The sequence below is a fragment of the Doryrhamphus excisus genome, linkage group LG2 (assembly GCF_037039965.1).
Source record: "Doryrhamphus excisus strain RoL-2023G ecotype Guam linkage group LG2, RoL_Dexc_Guam_v1.1, whole genome shotgun sequence".
NCBI classification, from domain to species: Eukaryota; Metazoa; Chordata; class Actinopteri; order Syngnathiformes; family Syngnathidae; genus Doryrhamphus; species Doryrhamphus excisus.
Window position 1 is genome coordinate 11,650,133 of NC_136358.1, and position 21,482 is coordinate 11,671,614.

General features: G+C 49.8%; 3 protein-coding genes across 16 annotated transcripts; all 3 read right to left on the minus strand.

Annotated features, from left to right (window-relative positions):
* Positions 1-372: 372 nt before the first annotated feature.
* On the minus strand, positions 373-15,133 carry shank3b (SH3 and multiple ankyrin repeat domains 3b). 13 transcript variants are annotated; one of them, XM_058065732.2, is made up of 30 exons: positions 14,711-15,133; positions 14,529-14,623; positions 14,328-14,392; positions 12,768-12,949; positions 9,560-9,890; positions 9,396-9,491; positions 9,242-9,313; positions 9,050-9,158; positions 8,823-8,974; positions 8,615-8,744; positions 8,509-8,546; positions 8,309-8,425; positions 7,552-7,629; positions 7,383-7,449; positions 7,068-7,290; positions 6,795-6,973; positions 6,601-6,714; positions 6,456-6,531; positions 6,299-6,381; positions 6,117-6,241; positions 5,919-6,051; positions 5,762-5,842; positions 5,664-5,681; positions 5,276-5,406; positions 5,107-5,200; positions 4,430-5,002; positions 4,078-4,362; positions 2,736-3,996; positions 2,633-2,659; positions 373-2,379 (listed from the first exon to the last, which is right to left on the minus strand). In XM_058065732.2, exons 5-30 carry the CDS (start codon positions 9,884-9,886, stop codon positions 1,779-1,781), a joined length of 5,190 nt encoding a protein of 1,729 aa, XP_057921715.2. In that variant the 5' UTR covers positions 9,887-9,890; positions 12,768-12,949; positions 14,328-14,392; positions 14,529-14,623; positions 14,711-15,133; the 3' UTR covers positions 373-1,778. The 13 variants fall into 13 exon arrangements, with proteins under 13 accessions (XP_057921715.2, XP_057921716.2, XP_057921718.2 ...); XM_078797813.1 differs by having other exon boundaries at positions 376-2,379; positions 9,560-9,599; positions 9,719-9,890; positions 14,328-14,623; XM_058065733.2 differs by having other exon boundaries at positions 14,328-14,623.
* Positions 15,134-15,253: 120 nt separating this feature from the next.
* On the minus strand, positions 15,254-16,599 carry LOC144901934 (uncharacterized). 2 transcript variants are annotated; one of them, XM_078797844.1, is made up of 6 exons: positions 16,388-16,599; positions 15,965-16,121; positions 15,803-15,904; positions 15,605-15,730; positions 15,499-15,540; positions 15,254-15,436 (listed from the first exon to the last, which is right to left on the minus strand). In XM_078797844.1, the coding sequence occupies exons 1-6, from the start codon at positions 16,480-16,482 to the stop codon at positions 15,350-15,352; spliced, it is 609 nt and encodes a 202-aa protein (XP_078653970.1). In that variant the 5' UTR covers positions 16,483-16,599; the 3' UTR covers positions 15,254-15,349. The 2 variants fall into 2 exon arrangements, with proteins under 2 accessions (XP_078653970.1, XP_078653963.1); XM_078797837.1 differs by having other exon boundaries at positions 15,965-16,124.
* A 2,863-nt stretch (positions 16,600-19,462) lies between these two features.
* On the minus strand, positions 19,463-21,414 carry nots (nothepsin). Its single transcript, XM_078797918.1, has 9 exons — positions 21,306-21,414; positions 21,046-21,226; positions 20,828-20,945; positions 20,584-20,702; positions 20,314-20,513; positions 20,109-20,234; positions 19,901-20,045; positions 19,737-19,835; positions 19,463-19,668 (listed from the first exon to the last, which is right to left on the minus strand). The coding sequence occupies exons 1-9, from the start codon at positions 21,410-21,412 to the stop codon at positions 19,492-19,494; spliced, it is 1,272 nt and encodes a 423-aa protein (XP_078654044.1). The 5' UTR covers positions 21,413-21,414; the 3' UTR covers positions 19,463-19,491.
* Positions 21,415-21,482: the final 68 nt, after the last annotated feature.

Genomic DNA, 21,482 nt, shown 5'->3' on the forward strand with positions numbered 1-21,482 from the left:
ATGTTGGCGTTGTAAGCATGCTAACATGAGCATACTAGCATTTTTTAATGGGTAAACACATATATAAACACTTACCACTGTCATGCTAGGTGTTAGCATGTTAGCATGCTAACCTTACAATAATAATATTTTTTAAAGTAGACATTATGCTAGGTGCTAGCATGCTAACATTAGCATTTTGACATTGCTAGCAAGCAAGTATGAGCATACTAGCATTTTTTGCAATTTTCATGAACATTAACTTCAGCAGAAACTTAGCGCTATCACGCTAGGTTTTAGCATGCCAACATAATTATATTAGCATTTATAGCTTATTCAGAGGAAGGCACTTATACAAGCACTTGACGTGATTATGCTAAGTGAAGAAAAAATGCTAGATGCTTGTCCACTTTAAGCATCATTGTTATTTGTCAGGAAGGGCATAAAGTGCTCAAGCCAAAGCCGTAATCAGGAAAAAAGCCAAAAGAAACAAACAAAAATCTTCACTTATTAACTAACTAGCGAGGCGAGGGCATGCATCATCCATCATGAGGCAGGCAGACAAGGTGAGAGGTGAAGGTGTGTAGTAAATGAGCCTTTATTAGAAAGGTTACACACGTCTTCAATCAGTCCAACATCAACCTTCTAGAAAGAAATAATAGTTAATCAATGGAGGAGTCTATTGCTTATTAATCGTCTTGATGAATCAAAGATATTCAGATCAAATAATCAGCTACATATTCTAATGATCTAACGTGACCTCCCAGCCACACGTAGCTTCATACCGTCTTCATCGTATCTTTGTCAGCTTTTGCCTCTGTCCCGTGTCTCCCCGGGCCTGTCTCTGGTGGGGGGGCGAGGGGACAGAAACTGCTGGTGTACTGGCCCCATCTCGACGCATTGTCCTGATAAATGACATTTTTGCACAACACCTACTTTTCTTTGATGTCACGCTAACCCTCCCGGAAGCCTTGCGGCTGTCAGCACACTCTAGCCACACACAAGGACGAAGCGCTTGTGCTAAGTCCCATCCCAGTGGCTGAAGCTAGCTAACAAGCGTGTTGTCCTTCTATCGCTGGAGGTGATGCAGTAAAAATAAGAAAATTATACTAGCAGGAGAGAAGCTCTCTTCTTGGAAAGGAAAATATATCTGAGCAAGCAGGGCAGAATCTCCACGTATGGCGGGTTCAAAGCGAACCCTTATGGCAGAGAGGAAACTCCTGTTCGATTGAACGAGATGTAGATTTGTGTACAAATGGCTTCGCGGGAACATGTAGCACCATCAATCAGTCAACAATCAGCAGCACAACAAGAAGTCCACCATCAAACGTCATCACAAGCACATCATTGTTGCTAAATGATCAGCGCTAAGTAAGATAGAAAGTCTAAAAGAACACTATTCGATAACTGAAGGAAAACAATCAGCTCTTTGATCAAAGTGGAATTAGCTCACTCACATAGGCTAGGCTAGGTCAAGGTGTGTTCCGGGTGATTATCAGGATGCCACCTAGTGTGTGCAATAGTGCGCTGTGTAAAGCTCCCCGCCACCTTAAGAGCTGCGCTGGGCAGTGGGTTGACAGCTCAGGGCTTTTGGCTCAACGGCTAGCGCTGCTGGACTGAACTCTCATTTGGTGGAGATGATGTGTGGTCGCGGACGACCGCTGAGGCGCATCAGTCAGGTGTTACTTACGTGGTTCTTCACTTGGAAGGTTTGTGCTTGTTAAAGAGCTCAGCAGTAATTCAGCGTTTGATGAAAGAGCGGACGATACGAGAGGATACGCAGCTCGCTAACACTCAGGTCAAGTGGAGCCCTCCAGCAGCTGTCTGAGGGCCCGCTCGATGTTGATGCGATGACCCAATCGGGTGACGCCCAGCTCCACATAGTCGTCCTTTGTGAGGGCCGGAAGATGCGAGCCTTCAATCTCGTGTTCCTGGAAGCGTTGGCGGTGCTCGGCCAGGCCCACGCTCTCCAGCCAGTCGCCCACGTCGTATTTGTTCCACAGGCTGAGAGGCCGCTGCCTCCACGGCCGCAGGGCCAGCAAGGGTCCGCTCAGGACCGGCGAGGGGCATGGTGAGGCGTGTGGGGATGGGGAGGGCGAGCGGGACCGGGTCCGAGCGCTGGCGCTGCGCATGACGAAGCGGACTTCCTTGGGTTCCGAGGGCAGACTAAGACTGGATGACTTGAGGATGGTCAGACCTCGACCTGAGCTCAGGTCCGGCCTGTCAGAGCACGGCAAGGGGGAAGAGCCCAGCCCTGTCGTCCTATCCGAAGGAGAGGGCGAGGGAGAAGGGGAGGGGCTCCTGCGGGTGACAGGGTAACGGCTTCCTGGTCGGACCGTGTAGGTGGCGCCGAACCCTCGTTGGGAGATGGTGTGCAGCTCGCCCAGACTGGAAAACAACCTGGAACACAACGCCCCATGTTAGCACTTTATCATGTTAGCATTAACATGAGAGGGCAGAGTGTTTGTAAGAGCAACAAAGTTAGTCAAGGAGTGTATTGCTACAAGAGACAATTAAAGATGATGTGTAGGATGTTAGCACGTTAGCTTCGTGTTAGCACAGCTGACATATCATGAAGCTAGCCTACATATATGTTAGCAAGTTAGCTTTAGCCGCGAATAAGAAGGAATGTTTACCAGAGATAAAAACCTACGATTTTCTATCGCCACTGTCCACACACCTGCAACGATGATAACACAAATGACACCTAGTTTATTACACAAACAAAAACACACAGACACACACAGGTGACATACCTGGCCCCGCCTACTGGAGACCTTCGTCCCGGGTCCAAAGAGCTAGGCTCCTCCCCCAAGGAGTGGCTGTCCTTGTTGAGCAGTTGGAGCCGGTTGGCGAGGTCCAGGCCCGACCCCGCACGGCCACTCAGCTCCAACGCCGACACCGACACAGATCGCCCGCTCAGGTCCACCCCTGACCCTTGACCCCCCAGAGCCGCTGGCCGGCCGCCACCCTCCTCAGAACCAAATCCTCGGCGGTCGTTGGCACGGTCCTCGCCACCCCCCCACAGCTTAGAGCGCCTTTGGAAGAGGTAGCGAGGCTGGCGTCCGCCGGTGGGGGAGGCAGAAAGGGGGGAAGTGGGGGAGGAGGATGAGGGGGCTGAGGGGAGGAGCTCGCTATCAGATGACTGCTTGAGGAGAGGGTCCCTGAGCGCTGAACGGCCTCGTCCAATAGGGGAGCGGAGGCGGGGTTTGAGGGCGGACGGGGATGTGGCGGCCTGAGAGGCGGGCGGTGAGGATGGGGAGGAGGTAGCAGGAGGTGAGGCTAAGGTGATGGAGGGCGGGAGGGAGCTGGGAGAGGAGCTGTCGTGGAGACGCTCTTCATCACCCTCCTCCTCCTCGGCTCTCCTCCCCAAGGAGTCGGAGGCGCTGCCCCCGCCCTCCCCACCTCGCCGTGGCAACAAGGTAAGTGGGGCGGGGGAGCTGGAAAAAGCAGGGGGCGGAGTCACCAGGCCAATTCTGCGCAGCTCCTCCCTCGTCTCCTCGTCACTGGATGACAACAAGGCGGGGGGGAGCGTAACAGTATATGCCCCGCCCTCTTCCTCTGAACTGCCAATTGTCAGGCTCCTGCGCCTGTCAATCAGAGGAGAGTGGCTCTCATTGGCCAAGCCTGTCAGCGGGACAGGCCTCCAGCGCTCAGAGGAGGGACCGGCGGGAGATGTCACGCCCCCCTCGGCTTCGGGCCGTTCCACCTGATCATCAGGGAACAGGGGCGGAGTTATGCGTTTGTGCCTGAGCTCTGGGCTGGTCTGAGGAGTGGTGCGCTTGCTTCGCTGCTCGGGGCTGGTCTGAGGGGTGGTGCGTTTGGATCGCGGCTCGGGGCTGCTCTGCGGAGTGGGGACAGGCGTGCGCTTGTGTCTGCCCTCAGGGCTGGCAGCCGGTGTGGGTATGGGAGTGGTCGAGGCAGAAGCATGCTTGCTTCGTGGCTCAGGGCTGGGCGTGCGGGCTGTGAGCGCTCGTTCTCGTGCGGCCAGAGCCAGGGCGAGTGGAGATGAAGGATCTGTGTAGTGAGAGGGCATTGTTGATTAGCAAAAACAGGTCACTTATTGCTGCCACCTGGAGGGCAGGAGTGAAACATTACCCAAAGGTTTCCCGGTCAGCGGGTGGAGGAAGGTGTGAGGGGATGGCGATGGCGACAGGACAGGCGCGGGCGGAGGCAACTCCCCGAGGTCGTCCATTGAGTGACTCTGCGTCAGGAGAGGCGGAACCTGGTTTTCAGAGCCAGAGCCCTCCACTGACAGGAAGAGGGATGAGCGGCGGCCCTGGACCCGCGCACGCTCGGACAGGACCTGCTGCTGGTATAGCTCTGCCCTTCTGGGGCTGCTGGGTCCGCCCACCTCCAACTTTCCATCGTGGTCTTTGAGTCCTAGAGACAAATTGGAGGCATATAGGTGGGGAAACACCATGTTGACGACGACTCTCACGATCCGTACCTTGCTCCTCTACAGGAAGTTGTTTCAGCAGCGGTGACTTTCTCCTCTGAGGTTTAGAGGGCGCAGCCTGCTGGCCCACATTAGCGTAAGGGTTTTCTATGGGACGTCCGCGGCGGCGTGACAATGGTGACTGGCCGAGGGCGGCAGTTGAGCCGTGGAGCGACAGCGTGGGGGTGTGCGTACCGGCAGTGTGCAGCGTGTGCATGGCAGCGGCGACGTGCATCTCCGTCTGCAGCTGAGGGGGCGTGTCCTGCAGGATGATCATGGACCTGGCCTTCCTCTGGCGCTCTGCGTGGGTGTGGCTCCTGGATGGCGAGTCTGAGAGCTCCTGCAGCCGCGGCTCCGCTCCTGGCTTGAAGCTGGAGCGGGTCAGGCCCTCCCCTCGGGCAGGGGGAGGCGGGGGAAGGAAGGAGGGAGGAGGCCCGGAGTCCAGCAGGAAGAGGGAGGAGGCGGAGGGAGGAGGGGGGGGAGCTGTCTGAGGAGGAGGCGGGATGAAGCTGTCCGTCAGTGAGGAGCTCCTCGGGAAACGACTCTCGTTGATCAGAGCGGAGAGCCTGTCGTCCTCAGGCGTGCCTGTGCAGTAACCATGGCGATACAAATGCACATCTTACTCTGGACCGGCTCAGCTAAGCTAGGCTAACTAGCTTAGCAGAGTAAATATTGTCACTTTCACTCACCAAAACTTTTGGTTCTGGACATTCCTCTTGGCAAAGCCATGGTGCTCTTCTCTGGAGCAGTAGGGGGAACCAGACCCTGACGCTCAAACAAGGACTACAAACACACACACAAACTGTGTTATTGCCTTGTAATGTGTCTACTGTCCACCAGAGGGCGACGACCGCTTACATTAATCTCAGCCTGTGTGATTCGCCGGCTTGTGGGCCGCTGTTTGACGGTGGCCGCCCTGAAGTCATCGGAGGGGCGGGACCGCATGATCACTTCCTGTGTGTTTCCAGCCAACATTTCGTCCAGTTTGTCTGCAAATTAGACACGCCAATATGTGAGATAGTGGATGTGTTTAAACCTCACTCCCTGACACCTTAGAGCTGCTCGGGACAACAAGTTGACAGCCTAGGCCTTTTAGCTTATTGTCGACTTAACTCTCACAGGAAGGCATGGACCCGGGTTCCGGATTGTGCGGGGCGACTACTTTTACACACATACATAACGCATGCACACAACACTAAGCTTTAAGAACACAACACACTGTGATCGCCATGGTCCCATGACTCACCAAAGCGCCTCCTCCTGGCTGCACGGTGGGCGGACAGAAGGTCAACACTACATCACACTGACTTGTGTTTTCAATGCGTGTGTGCGTGTTTTACCTACCTATCTCCTCCAGGTCAGCGGTCATTGACTTGGATCGGAGAGTCAGTGAGGTACTGGGTGCGCGCTTGGGAGGGGGAGGGGCTATGAGACAATAACCAATCAGCTGTCAGAGCTCATTAAAAGTCACAAAAGTCACAAACAAAACTAAGAGCTCCACCTTTCTTCCTGATCAGGTTGGTGTCTGACTTGCGGGAAACGGACACCACCTTCATCAGCAGCCGGCTGCCGCCCTGCCGGATCAGCGACACCACCTGGCGATGGCCCACCTTCACCACATCAGCGCCGTTCACCTGAACAGACGAGCGCATGGTGAGGGGAGGAAATGAAGGCATCATCGCAGCAGGAAGCTCGTCACCTCTATGAGGAAGTCTCCCGTACGCAGCCCCGCCCTCCAGGCCACCCCGCCCTGGTCCACCGACTCCAGGTACTGCAGGGCGGGAAACGCTGGAGTGGGCGCAAACTCCTCGATGGGCGTCTCAGCTGACGAGAGGTGAAATATTACAATGGAGCATGAAATGTGCTTTCATTGTTGTCTACCTTTTGCTCCTCTGAGGACAAAGCCGAAGCCTTCGCTCTCTCTCTTCTGCAGCACGGCCATCTTCTCCTCGATCACGTAGTCGCTGTCATGCCACAACACACTGCCTTAGCTACAGAAGCTCTGTGAGCGTCCCCAGGTGTAGTGTGCGTGCTTCACCTGTAGGACGTGTAGTTGTCGTAGGAGCCCACTGTGTAATGCCGGAAGAGTCTCTTGGTGCGGTCCTCCCTCGTCTCTGAAAGAAACGTGCACACGGTCAGGCACCAACATGTCACGTCTTCACACGACTTTGCATCGTCTTTACCCAGTCGGGGGTCATACTGTCTCATCTGGACCTCTTCCACACAGTCGGCCGGAAACCAGCCGGTTCTTCCTTTGACGTTTCCTTCCCAGAATCCTCCTTCCCCGATAGACAGGACTGTAGAACCACGACACATAGATATGTTAGCACCGGCTTCTCGCACGCTCTTGCGTTATTCAACATGGCGGCCCGGTCACCTTTCACCCTCTCGCCGCGGTGCAGCTGGATCTCTCCGGGCCCCTGGGGCACGTGGGAACGCGTGGCAATGAAGGTGCGTCCCGGCACGGCGCTGTACAGTCTCTTCTTCCTCAGCTGGGGGGTTAGCGGGGGCGAGGATGGGGGGCTGGTCTCCACGTGACCACCAGCGCCACTCGGACTGCACACACACACACACACACACAAGCAAGGCACGCCGTTGGCCTGCTAGCTAAAAGTAGGTGTGCTCACCTAAGTACCACAGGTGTGCTCACCTGAGCCTGCGAGTGTGTCGTCGTAGTGAGTGTGTGTGTGTGTCATGATGCGTTTCCAAGCTTTGCAAGGAGGGGCCGGGAGAGGAGGCGGGGCTTTCCAACGCGTTGTCACTGGCTGAGCGAATCAAAGAGCGCGGTGAGGAGAGACCGTTTCCTGCTGGCAACCTGATGGTTCCCAAGCGGCGGCGTTTGGTGTAGGATGGTGTCTCTCGGAAGGGAACTGCTTAGACACACACACACAGGCAGTATCAGCACATGCTGTCAGCCATGTTGGAGGCGGTGTGAGCACGACGTCATGTGATGCACCTGACTCACCAACATCAGAGGTTTTGTGGATCTTGATCATTTCAGCCAAATCAAAATTGCCAGCGATGATGGCCACCTGCACACACACACACACACACACACACACACACACACACACACAATTACAAAGACAGTTTTAGTCAACTAACCAAGTCAAGTCTTCTCTCAGCGCTCAGACCTGAAAGGCAGTCTGGTTGTTGTAGTTCTTGATGTCCTTGTTGGCTCCTCTGAAGAGCAGCACTCTGGCACAGCTGTCCTGTTAGCGCAGCAGTGGAGAAATGAGTCAAAAAACAAACCAACAACCAATACAGTCGTTAAACTTTGTTTACCGCGGTTAAATCGCATTGTTCCAGACCCGACCGCATGATATAGGATTCAATGTTAATAAATTGTATCTTTTTGTAAATCTGTTTCTAAATCAGTTTTTTAGAGCCCTGTAGACATTAAATAACACCCCCTATAGCCACCTTTACACTCCAACTCTTATGCTGCAGGGACTCAAGATGGTCACTAGCTAGCACATTAACGAGCAGAGCATTTATTACTTGGCTTACTAAGCCTAAGGAGCGAAAAACATACCACTTCAACATTTCATGGGAGGAGAGCTTTTTTCACTCTATTATGTCTGGCATGCAGTGTTAAGGTAATGCAGTGCTTGTCAAATAGTAGGGCGGGCATGGTGAGAGCCAGGGAGGACGTTCCATATCAGTGCAGACCTACCAACATGTAAGAATTTGTCTTACTCAGCATGCAATTGACGCTTTCCGTTTTGTTGCATGTTGCTGGTTTCTGTTTCGAGTTCAATCTGTACAGTACAGATAAATAAATATTTAATTTCAGAAAAAAACGCAATATAGCAAGGGAGCAATAACCGAACCGTGATGTTGCGAGGGACGACGGCAATAAAGTTATTGTCTGGGCTGTGTGTTAGAGACCTGGTTGTAAAGAGCGCAGAGGTGCAGAGCAGTGTTTCCTGATGCATTCTGGGAGCTCATGTCAGCACCATAGAACAGCAGGTGCTCCAAGTGCTGTACGTTTCCATAGCGACACGCCTAAACACACACAAACACTGTGATTACACTTCTAAAAACGTACATATAATTGTAGCTGTCATCAGTGTGTGTGTGTGCATCACCTGGTGGATTTCCTGCCATCCGTTCTCGTCTGTCATGCCTGTAACCATGACAACCATCAGTCTTTGAACAGTCAAGCGTGACGTCATTATGGAGACAAGAAGGTACCAATGGTGGCGTGGTCCTGCAGAAGCAGCTCACAGCAGTAGGGGGTACCACCCACCATGGCGCAGTGATAGAGTGGCGTGAGTCCTCTGCTGTCCTTGTAGTCCGGCGAAGCTCCCAGGTCCAGCAGGGTCTGGAAAGCAGCAGATGCGAACCATCAGCGAGGTCCCCTGAAACATCGCCCGCGAGGTTCAGGTTCTGAAGTCCTCACCGTGAGAGCGGCGCTGTTCCGGCACAGGACGGCCCGATGCAGGGCGGTGATCCCATCTCTGGTGCGGAAGTCCAGGTGAGCGCCACCACTGCGGAGAACTTTGATGAGCTCGCAGCTCTCCTCCAACTGGACCGCCAGTGTCAGAGGACACTCTGAGAGGCAATGCAGGGTCTTTCAGAATAAAAGCCCTTGAAGGATGGCGGCTGAATAACCACACGTCGACTTACCACCACTGTCAGAGTCGTGGAAATTTGGATCCAGTCCTTTTTCCAGCCATTTGGAAACCTTCTCCAAGTTCTTCTGATGGACATGTTCCATGAAGCGCTTCAGGTTGGCCTGAGAGGTTTGCCAAAAAAAACACAACAAGATACTCAACACTCTCTCATTTCTGATGTCTTATTGTGAAATGCGTTGCCTACTTTTGTGTGCAGCTTGGCCAGCTGCTTGTCGTCCACGTAACTCTGCGTGTAAACTCTGCGTTTGTAACGAAACTGTCAGGATGACAGAAGAGTGGAAGGTGTCAAAGTTTGAAGAGTTGTTTGCGACCAGGAAGTGGCTTCGGGGTTAGCGCACCTCCAGGTATGGGATGGGCGTGATAGGAGGGAGGGGGTACTCTTTCAACAGTCGCTCCTCATCCAGAAACTTGCCAGCTCGGCCGTTGAACGCCGGCTGGAAGAGACCATAGTTCAAAACATCCGACAGAGACTGAGTCAAGGTGACCAGAACCCTCTGCTTACTGGTCCAAACGGGTAAATCTGGGTCCAGCCGCAAACACTTCTGAGGGAGCCAGAGATGGACAGAGGACATGTTTGACTGACTCTACCTTCACTTTGTCTTCCTGTCCTCCACCGGTGCCGCAGAGTCAAGTGGCCTAACGAGAGTAGCGTGTGTGTTACCGTCTGCTGAAGGTCCGGGATGCCGATGCGGACGACGATGCTGTTTCCAGAGGGCGTGTCCTCCGCGTCGTCGTCCCTGGCCACGGTAGAGCCTGTCGGGTTGCCGTTAGTAATCGCCTGTTGGCGTGGGCGATCATGTTTGGTGTCAGCAGCTGGACTCAGAGGCATGTGGCTGCAAGACAGGACATCACCAAGATCAGGGGAACTCGCATCCAAACCTTAGCACCTAGCTGTGACAAGAGTGCGTAAAGGAGGAAGTGAGAGAGCATGGAGGAGTGTAACGTGCAGAGGGTTACGCAGCCATTGTAATAGGGGACCTATTATGCTCTTTCTATTGACTTGTGGACTCCTACAGAGCAGCTACACACAATAACCAGCAGAGAAAGCTTTCCAGATCTTCCAGAATCTGCACCTATTCTAGCTGTATTTCCTTGGATTTCCAAAATGGTCTGTTTTAATTTATTACACCCACGGCCCGACTCGGGCATTGCATGGTCCCACTCCCAAGCTTTCCCAAAGACTTGCACACTACTGCTTTCTAATTTTGTCAGAATAGGAGTTGATAATAAATGAATAAACCCTTTGGAGAAGTACTTGAATGCTAACCTAAGTGGCGAAGAGCTACTGTAGCTCATGAGCTACGAGCTGGAGACAACCATTTATGAATTAAAGGTGATGGACGCACAGCGGCCAACGGTTTCACAGTCCCATGTGAAATGCCGTTGATTGATGAAAATGTTTTTCTCTTGCTGGGAATCACCAACTGCAACCACGTCTGCCTTCAAAGAATGCTTCGTATAAGGAAGCCCGGAAACTCAATAAGACCGAGCGTTCAGAGCCATTCCAAACTTCTTTCAGGGCTCACTTCTAAATGCGCAAACCTCATTATCTGAAACGTTGGCATGGTTTAACACCGGAATAGGTCAATAGGTCCCCTTTAACACATGCACACGCCTTGTCTTATATTTGTAAATGAATTGGTATTCTGTTTTTTACTTTATTTTTTCATATTTTTTTTTTAAACAAAACGTCAACATTAATACAAACAAACTCAAAACAAAAAGGGAGCACTGGACATACACAGGTTATAAGTTAGGATTTCACATTCCTTGTCATGGTGCAATTTGAGTCATTTCATTGATTTCTGTCCGTGAACAGTGTCCACTTCACCCATTTTTCTCCACATATGTCTTCTGCAGTCCTCAATCTATGTGTTAATAGTTCCGTATTGTGTAATGTATTCATCACACATAGCCTGTCCTCCAGTACCGAGGGTCTTGGATTAGGCCATTTTTGGTAGTGGCTTTTTTACCTGCTGCCAACATGATTTTATATAAATACCTATCTTCCCTTAACACAAAGTCTCCCACCCGGTGGCCCAGATACAATGTCTCGCATGAAAAAGTCACATTGTAACCTGAAATACTCTCACACGCACGTTTTACATGCCATCTTCCAAAAATTGGTGATATTTGGGCAGAACCAAAACACATGTGAATGCTTAACATGGACTATACCACACTGACGCCAGCATGGCTGGGTAACTTTAAGACATTTTTGTTAAATTTTTGGTGTAATAAATAATCTGATTATATTCTTTCAGCAATACTCATTCCAGACCCGAGATGATGTTGTGGGGCTTTGGGTCATAATCATACACAACCATTCAGGTATTCTGTTTTTTGTCTTGCGGTGCAGTTGTTTAGATAACTGCGATTTGACAAAAGCAAAGTTATGCTTGAAATGTATTGTTTTTGGTTTTTCTTCCTGAAACTTACCTATGTTCTACTGCTGATTACCAAAAACGTAAAAAAGGTAAAAGCCCCTGAAAAAACAGTCAACATGGTCTAAAATGGCCGCTACTGCAGGGCCTGATTTGTGGAAAATGGCTGGGAAACACAAAAGTCACATTTGCTGAACATCTCCATTTCGATTTATCCGGGTTGATGTGAGACTTGGAGAAGGTTTAACACTCATCTGACCTCCACCTTCTCCGATGCTAATATTGGCCCAGGAATGTTAGATCACTTCCTGTTTTTCCACTGTCTCTCTCACACACACACGCACACAGTTTTGGCAAGAACAATGTGGAAATGAATCAGAAGATGCAAACCACAGTCAAGCAAGCCCTGTTGCTATCCATCCTGAATGCAAGACCGCTGAAGTACTTCCTGCTACTGAAGGAAGTGGAGGCGCTCTACTTCCTGTTGAAGGAGGACATTTGCTGACCAGATTTAATGGCTGCTCCCATCCCAGTGAGCCAGCGAGGCCATCCACCAGTGGCGTGTTGCCATGGCAACTTGAAAAACAGGGAATCCTGTGCTAACCTCACTGTGTCAATCTGTGTGTGTGTGTGCTCTACATGCTCGTTGTTGCTATGACAACACAGCTGAACAATTTTCACAGTTGCCGTGTGAAACTACATCCTAACTGCTGACTCTGGCTCTTTCCATCCTGCTCTGCGCGTCCACTAACACATCTGGGACGGCGAGGGGATGGCCTGCAAAGCTTGCAGCTGCACCAAAAGGTCACATGACAACGACATTCTGACCCTGACATCTCCTCGACGGGTTCTAAGGCGGACTTTCTTAAGGTGAAGGTAACATAAACAGGCACCTCCCCAAAGAATGAAAAAGAGGTGGGGCTCCACAGCGGTTCGAGTGGTTAGCGCGCAGACCTTACAGCGAGGAGACCCAAGTTCAATCCCACCCCCACCCTTGCATGTTCTCCCCGTGCATGCGTGGGTTTTCTCCGGGTACTCCGGTTTCCTCCAACATTCCAAAAACATGTTAGTTAATTGGCGACTCCAAATTGTCCATAGGTATGAATGTGGGTGAGAATGGTTGTTTGTCTATATGTGCCCTGTGATTGGCTGGCTCGCCCGAAGAATAGTTGTTTGGCTATATGCGCCTTGTGATTGACTGGCCACCAGTCCAGGGTGTACCCCGCCTCAGCTGGGACAGCTGGGACAGGCTCCAGTAACCCCTGTGACCCTCGTGAGGATAAGCGGTAGAAAATGAATGAATTAATGAAATAAGAGGCTTCTTACCTACTGGCAGCAGTCCCATCAAACTGTGCTGGTCTGATCCCGAGCCGGACTGCTTTAAGGCTTCACCTCGACCAGTCTGAGGGGCAACTCGATGTCTTGGATGGACGAGGCCGTGGGGACGCCTCAGGTGGATAGCGGCAGAGAGACCTTCAGATGGTATTGTGGGAGCTGCCCAGCCCATCCTGTGGCCAGGAGAAAGAACGACAGGAAGATGGGGGGGGGGGGGGGGAGTCAGGTGGGTGGAGGTCAGGATGTAAGGGGGTTGGCGGAGAAAACAAAAGCATTAGGCAACTGGAGACGACATCTTATCAGATCGGTCAACTTATTGTCTCGCACGTCTGGCAAGCAGCTCGTACTCGCTCGCCGCTCCTGTTAGCCTTCCGCTACACCTTGCCACGCTGGCAGGGCTTGCTAGCATTCGAGGGGCAGCTTGTTGCAGTGGCGACGCAGACAGCAAGAGGACGCAACTGAACCAAAAGGGATCAGAACTACTTCCTGTGACTCACACTTCCTGTTTCCTGTGTGTGTGGGCAATGGAGCGGATGTGAGGAAGGAAAAGGTGACAAGCTGGACTACTCTGATAACGCACACACACACGCACACAAACACACACATCACTGGTTTTCTTCTAGTGATGTTCAAGTGGTCAAAAGTTGACATGAAAAAGGCGTCAAGTACGAACACAGCGCATGTGTCCTGGAAATGTAACTCCCTTTGCCCATTCCCATGGCAACCAATGGCAGGAGCTGATAAAACCCACTGTTCTTTCTCTCTCACACACACACGCCATCTTGTCAAGTTTCTCACATCGGCTGAAACATTGAGGCTGCACTTCTTCTCGCACGAAATAGCAAAGACACGAGACATAAAACCCCAGAAAACGTTTGTCTCCGGTCCTCATCAACGTCTCATCATCGAGGGACGTTACCATGGCAACCAGGTCTCGTGCCAAGAAGAGAAGATACACTTCCTGTTTTTTTCTTTGCTGAGCAGATCATCTCTTAGATAGACACGGCCTACACATTCACTGCTGCACTTACGTAACACACGCTCACACTCAGGGGATGCTGAGGAAAGAAAAGTAGCAAAAGTAGAGAAAGAAGAGGTGGGAAGGAGAGGAAATAGGAAGAGTGAAGGAGGTGAAGGAAGGTGGCAGGGAAAGGAGGAGGTGCAGAGAAAAGTTAAATCGAGGAAGCTGGCGGATGCTTGCCTAGAAGATTCCCAACCGGCAGGAGGCAGCATGTTCTGTGGGAAAATGAAGCATTTAGAACTCTACCACCAGGAATCAAAGGTTGGGTTTCGTAGGACATGTGGCGTGGCATTGTGCCTTTACATATGTGGTCCATAAAGACATTGATCTAAGTGATCAATGGATAAGTGCAAGCCATGCCCGCTTATTTGTGATGGGTGGAGCTTGTCGCTTGTTGACGCAAAGGAAAGGAGCTGAGGAAAAAAAGGCAAGAGGGCTAAAAAGGACGAAAAGTGTGTGAAGGTAGAAAAAGTTGCACACACACACACACGCACACACATGCATGGAGATGTTTGTGCGCAGAGACTCACCCAGCAGATGAGCGTCTTGTTCTCCATCATGAAGGACTGATCCAGCAGGGAGGAAGAGGAGGATGCTGATGAGGAGAGAGGAAGAAGCAGGACGATTGGAAAGCTGCTGGGTTCAGCCCACGCACACACTGCTGTGTGTGTGTGTGCACGTGAGCATGCGCACGCTATCTCCCACTCCAGTGCGTGGGTTAGAACACACACCTCTCTCTCGCTCGCTCTCTGGCATCTACAGTGAGCAAGTCGGGGTGATCGGCGTGGGTGTGGAGGAGCGGCCCCGTCGCCAAGGCAACGATGCACTAGAAGAGGAAGCAAGGGACGGAGCTGTCACATCACCTTTCCTGTCCAATCCCCATCAGGCTGCTGCATGATGGGCAATCAAATACTTTTTAGTTCATCTTCTTCGTTGGTGCGTTTCTGAGGAGGACCTCTGGCCTGGAGCAGCGACTACCTGGTTGCCTCGCAATCCTCCAAGGCGTCTACTCTTTGCACTTCCTCCTGGCACTCTGTGGCCCTTCCCACACGCTCGGGTCTGTGGCTTTGAGGAGAGAAGACTCAGGGACGAGTCATGTGAGCAATTTGAAAGTCAGTACCAGAAGTTGCAGTGTAACAGTCCCCTCTGCTGGACGCTTTTAGGTGTCATGTCGACATGACATCTTTTTTCAAACGTTTTTATAATGAGATCTAGCGGTTACCATGACAACCACCCTCCTGCAGGTTCACCTCAGAGCTTCTTCTTACAGCCATGGTCACCTAATAAAGCTTTGGAAAAATTAACTATTATTTATTTAGCTAATTAGTATTTGAATTAATCACTGATCAGTGATGACTGAGGGCGTAGAATCCCTGTGTAAGATAAATACCGCCCTCTGCTGGCTGCTTCAGGTACAGCGCCTAATTAATTCACTCAGCATACAGTAATATTGATCATTCGAACACAAACGATTGTACACAATTGATTTATTTTGTTAAAAACATATTTGACAAGTTTGGTGTTATCAGTGGTCTGTGCTGGTGTGTTTGATTTACGTCTCCAGCAGCAGGTCCACGTAGGCACCCGTCATCAGACTCTCCTTGGCCACGCCCAACCGCTCCATCAGACCCTCCACCACCTGCCAACACACAAGACACTGCTCTGATGCTGAACACCACAAGGTGATGAAAACAAACGCACCTGCTGTCCGTCCTCGAACGTCTGATCCGGACGCATCACCACCTAAAGACAGACAGGTAAGACCAACTGCAAAACACCGGAGGTAATTTTCTAGCAGGAGCGAGACCTCCAGCTCCATGTAGTGTCCAAGTCCTTCCACCATGTCCAGGTGGACTCGCGTTTGGCCGATTAGGAAGAGGCGCCGCTCCTTCCGCACCTCACCTTTGAGCCCAAGCGCGTCCGAAAGCACAGCCTGACGGCACACAGTAATAATGTCAACACACACACACACATAGACACACACAGGAAGTGTGTGTGTGCGTACCTTGAGGCTGGAGGGGTCCGAGGTGGGACTGATGGAGTAGCGAGACAGTCTGGGTCCATCAGTGTCAGGCCGCTCGTAGAAGATCAGCTGACCTGAGCCGTTCTAAAAACAAACAAACGCTGATGTCTAGCGACTGGATGTCGTTCATCGTGTTGGACGCACCATGAAGTCCCTCAGTTTGAGTCTTCCTGTGGAGCAGCTGAAGAAGGTGTCATGTTGCCTAATGATGCTGCCATCTGATTGGCTGAGCTCAGACGCCATCTTGGCAAACTGCAGTGGGTCGCTGACCTTGGCCTTGATCTCCACGTTGGACGGCATGCTGCTAGGAACATTAGGATACAAATGAAGTTGTCATAGTTACTGTCTCATCAGTCAAGTGGTACACATTTAAAGTGTTTACTTTGGGGCCTTGGTTTACCGCAAATAACTACACACGTCCCCTAAAAGCACCAATCCCTTCAAACACAACATTCTAAACTAGCTAAACTAGCCTTTACAGCGTCATGCATGCTAGCCACTCTACTTTAAAACAGCTTATAGCGACAGCTATAGCTGCTAAAGCAGCGACACCGACAGTAAACTTACTCGCAAAAAAAACGACGGAATGTAAACTTCGCTCTTTTGTGGCTCGTCCCAAGTTTCCTTAGTTGTTTGTCTAGTTTCCCGCGGAAAGCGTACATGTCCGAGAACAGCCAGGGAGTCTCGTGTAGCCGCAAGAGGCCGAGCGAACTGATCCTGGACCCGCGCTTCCGGCACACGATGCAAAAGTAGGAAGTGTGTCACGGCTATTTCCTGTTAGGTTGGGAGTGAAGTAAGTATACCGATATTGATACAAATTGAATCAATAAATACAAATACATCAGCGGGAGACAACAGTAAGAACTATATTACCTATGAAGTGGCTGCAAATTTTATTGACATTTTAGACAAACATCCTCCAGTTTCTTTACCTGCACCCTGTGATTTTATTGTTGATTATTTTTACAGTAAATTAAACACAGCCATCGACATTGTTACTCTATTGGTTTTAAAGAAAGTCCCAACTAAACATGCTACGCCATGGAGAAATGAAGAAATCAAAAAACTGAAGAGAAACTGCAGGGTGGCAGAGAGAAAATGGAGGAAAACAAGTTAACAGTAAACTACCAGATATACAGTGAGCAATTAAAAATATGTAATAAAGCTCTGAGAAATGCAAGAAATGTCATTTTTAGCAGAATAATCTCATCTCACAAAAACAAAAATCTCAAAATCTTTTTTCACACCATTGACCATTTAATAAATCCAGATTCAAGCAAATTCCAGCACACTCTAACAAATGGTCCACTTCAGAGGTAAAATTGATTTGATCAGATCCACAATTTTAGGTAATCGAAATAGGCATTTTAATTCAGTTGAATGTCTGTTTTACTCTGAGGAAACACTGGACAGTTTTGTCCTGGTTGATGTTGACATGCTTGGTAGAGTAAGTTCCCAAGTCAAACCAACAACCTGCCTTTTAGACCCTATCCCAAAGTCACTTTTTAAAACATTGTATGGATTCTTTGAAGTTGAGCTTTTAAACATTGTAAATTCTTCTCTTCAGACAGGCGTCTTCCCTGCAGCTTTTAAAACAGCTGTAGTGAGGCCCCTTCTGAAAAAGAAAAACTTGGATCCCAGCATTCTTAATATATTACAGACCTGTATCCAACTTACCATTTTTAAGTAAAATTTTAGAAAAATTTGTTTTTATTCAGCTGAATAGTTTTTTAATTAACCATTCAATCTTTGACAAGTCTGGTTTTAGGATGAATCACAGTACAGAGACTGCACTGTTGAAAATTGTCAATGACCTCGGTGCAATTTGGACACACACAAGTTTTCAGTCCTTGTGCTACTGGATCTAAGTGCTGCTTTCGATACAGTAGATCACACTATTCTTTTAAATAGACTCAGACACCTGGTTGGCCTCTCTGGCACTGTTCTTAAGTGGTTCACATCCTATCTCACAGCAAGAAAGTTCATGGTAAGCTTGGATACATGCTCCTCAAAAATACATGAGATAAAATGTGGTGTGCCCCAAGGACCAATTTTAGGCCCCATTCTTTTTAATTTATATATGCTCCCACATGGCAGTGTCATCAGAGACATGGGATCCATTTTCACAGTTATGCTGATGACACACAGCTGTATATTTCCATGTCTCCTGGTGACACAGGTCCTTTTTAACTGTATTTCAGACATCGAATCTTGGATGGCAGAAAACTTCCTGCAGCTCAACCAGGATAAAACTGAAGTTGTAATCATCAGTCTTGAGGCCGAGAGAGTGAAACTTTTATCAAAATTTAAAACTCCGCCCGTTCCTCTCTTTCTGGTCTTCCTAAAAGAAACATCACAAGTCTACAACTTTTACAGAACTCAGCTGCTCGTGTGCTGACAAGGACCAGAAGGCAGGCGCATATTACACCAATTCTAAAATCACTGCATTGGTTCCCTCTATGTTTCAGGATCGATTTTAAGGTTTTTAATTTTTAAATGTCTTAGGGGTTGTGGGCCTTCTTATCTTTCTGAATTGCTTTTAAGTTATGAACCCTCGTGGACCCTCAGGTCTTCCGACACCGGCCTGTTATGTATTCCCAGAGTTAAAACACGAACACACGGTGAGGCATCTTTCCAGTTTTATGGCCCCCGTTTGTGGAACAGCCGGCCGGAGGACCTGAGGGCCGTAGAGAATGTTGAGATTTTTAAAAATAGGCTCAAGACCCACCTATTTAATTTGGCTTTTAACTCATGCTCTTTTACACTCAAAGAGTACACTCTTTTCTTAACCTTTGAACTTGACTTTTATTATTTTATACCCTATACCTTTTGTTTTGGATCTTAACCAAATGTTTTTATATTTTTACACATGTTTATTTTAGTTTTTATTAATGTTGTTATATATTTCCCTTTTTATGTCTTTATTTCTATATATACTTTCTATATTCTTATTTTATGTTTTTATATTTTTTATCCCATATATCCAGTGTTTCCTCAGTGGGAGCTCTCTGATATAAAATATACCCATTGATTAATTTTTATCATAATTGTTTGAGAGAAATAGTGTTTCAGGGCCCTCGGCCATCTCCGGTTTCCTCCCACATTCCAAAAACATGCTAGGTTTGTTGGCGACTCCAAATTGTCCATAGGTATGAATGTGAGTTGGTTTGTCTATATGTGCCCTGTGATTGGCTGGCGACCAGCCCAGGGTGTACCCCGCCTCTCGCCCAATTCATGAATGAATGAATAAACATGACAACATTAACAGTGTAATAACATGACCAACAAAACAAAAAACAGAATATGTATATATATATATATATATTTATCTGTATAATTATTATCTGTATAATCTGCAATAGCCATACTATAGTCATTTATATCCCTCTATATATCCACACTGTATCATAGTCATAGCCTGTTATAGTCTGTACATATATCTGTCCATTTACAGCTCTATTTTATTTCTTCATTTATTTACTTTTTTTAATAAATTTAAACTTTATAAATTTGCACTTCTGGTTGGATGCTAACTGCATTTTGTTGCCCTGTACGAGTGACATGAGCAAGAACAACAAATCTAATCTAATCTAAATATTTACTTCAGTGACATAGTGTGAGAATGTAGACGGACGCCATTGAAGTTATCTTTATTGATGACATATCAGACTTTAATGGTCAGCTGGATGGCGAGCCTGCGCAAAACCAACGCGGTCCTGTCCTCTGTCGAAGACGCTGTAATACTCGCTGAGGAATACATCTCCCAGAATCCACAGGGGGCCTTGTGGCGAGACAATGTCCACTGCCTGGAAGCCGCTGAAGCACAGCTCTCGGTCAGCCAGCATCTCCTAAGGGTCACACGTTTGGTCACCTGACAGGTCACAGCGGGCTTGACGCAAGACAAAACCATGCTGACCTTCCTCACGTAGCGCTCCGCCGTCAACATGTACCCCATCCCGCCCAGGATGAAAGTGATGCGCGGCAAACTGGACACCCTGGCGCAGTCGATGAGGAACTGCCAGCGCACACAGTCAGTCACGTGACCTGACGGCGTGATGACGTCACCCCTAGACCTCTCACCTCGCCGATGTTTGTGGCCGTGGCTCCAATCAGCTGCTGAAGGATGAGGATGTCATTGGTTGGCCCGGCGATGAGGGAGGTCCCCGTGTCCACGATGGCCTGGCAGCCGCGAGGACAGAAGGAGCTTACGCCTTGGACCTCCACGCTGGAACACGCCCACACAGCGTGTCAGAACGCTAACCTTCAGACGCTGCCAGGAGGCACGCACCTGTCCATCTTGATCTGCCAGTAGCCTTTGGCTGTGACGGGAAGCCACGCAATCGGTCCGTTGTACAAGGCCTCATCAATGCCGCCAAAAACGAGTTCCCCGTCAATGCCGCCGCCACTCGACTTCCTACAAGCCACAAACGTCTCTCTCTCGCCAAAGCACATTTTTACTAACTGAGAAGCTTTCTGTTAAGGTGAGGCCTCACCTGCTGAGGTAGAAGGAGAAGACAGGCGCCTCCACCCCCTTCTGAGCCATCATGTTGTCAAAAACGGGGTTTCCCAGGATCTCCGCCAGGGGTGGATACGCCATCCCCAGAACGCCATCGAACCTCGCCAGGACGAAAGTGGAGCCGGGCTCGTAGACGGACTCGCCAAACTCCTGGCCGAGGACGGTCATGCCCCCCACCTGTCAAAGACCCCTCAGAATAGAACAGCCTAGACAAGAACAGGCTAGAACTAAACAGCCTTGACCAGACCTTCAGCGTATCTCTGGCCATGACTCCAAGCAGGTGTCCCGATCCATAATGGATGCCAAAAGTTCGCCCATCATGGCGAAATGAAGTCGACTCGAATGCTCTGAATCGTTTGTGCAGTGCTGTGTACACACACACACTCACACTTGTCAGTGGTCTCTTATCATTAGATGTGGTCAGGCTGCTCTGACCTTCTCCTCAGTGGGGAACACGTGGAGGTCAAACTGTGTGTGTGTGTGTACGGTACCGCAGGCCTGGCTGACACAGTATGACGATGGCACCCACAGGTCAGCTGAACCGGTGTCAAAGATGACAGAGAAGTTCTGTTCTGGAGTCCCAAGGCTGATTTCACCGTAGTACTGAGCCTGACACACGCACACACACAGCATGCTTGGATGTTATGCAGCATTGACTGTAAAGCCACCATACGCGACGGCCAGCATTGCTCATCATCGCCACACGTACGTCCATAAAGTTGTAGAGCTTCTCGCTGGAACGTCCAAGGTGCAGCGACGGTGTTCCCGCAGGGAAGCAGTGAGCGTAGCGGCGGCTGAAGGCGTCGGGGTGGTGATCCCGTAGGAAGTACTGCAGCTGATTACTGGCCCGCAGCTGCGAACGAATGGAAGGCGCCCGCCTCAGTGGAACCCTGCAGGAACACCCCGCCCCCAAACATCTTCAACACCAGTGAGGGTCTTTGATCGCATAACCAGGTGGACCTTTCTCACCTGAGCAGGGCCCAGCTGGCGCACGTGCACAGGAGAAGCAGCAGCAACAGCCTGACCATGTCTGCCTCGCTTGGTCCACCGCAGAGTGACTGCCAGTGAATGCGCATGAGGTTATCAGACTCCACGTGCACGCTGGCTGGACACAGCATGGATCAATACGTACACGAGTAAGAATGA

Bases quoted from the DNA above. Each gene is read 5' to 3' on its own strand.
- LOC144901934 (XM_078797837.1), bottom strand. From the start codon at position 16,482: ATGTACGCTTTCCGCGGGAAACTAGACAAACAACTAAGGAAACTTGGG. The intron at 15,731-15,802 runs GTACGCACACAC...GTGTGCCGTCAG, and splicing joins CGGACCCCTCCAGCCTCAAG to GCTGTGCTTTCGGACGCGCT. The intron at 15,437-15,498 runs GTGCGTTTGTTT...GTGTGTTGGCAG, and splicing joins CGTTCGAGGACGGACAGCAG to GTGGTGGAGGGTCTGATGGA.
- nots (XM_078797918.1), bottom strand. From the start codon at position 21,412: ATGCGCATTCACTGGCAGTCACTCTGCGGTGGACCAAGCGAGGCAGAC. The intron at 20,946-21,045 runs GTACGTGTGGCG...TGCGTGTGTCAG, and splicing joins AGCTCTACAACTTTATGGAC to GCTCAGTACTACGGTGAAAT. The intron at 20,703-20,827 runs GTACCGTACACA...GTGTGTACACAG, and splicing joins CTGTGTCAGCCAGGCCTGCG to CACTGCACAAACGATTCAGA.
- shank3b (XM_058065732.2), bottom strand. From the start codon at position 9,886: ATGCCTCTGAGTCCAGCTGCTGACACCAAACATGATCGCCCACGCCAA. The intron at 6,974-7,067 runs GTGAGCACACCT...GTGTGTGTGCAG, and splicing joins CGACACACTCGCAGGCTCAG to TCCGAGTGGCGCTGGTGGTC. The intron at 5,003-5,106 runs GTGAGTGAAAGT...GTTACTGCACAG, and splicing joins GTCCAGAACCAAAAGTTTTG to GCACGCCTGAGGACGACAGG.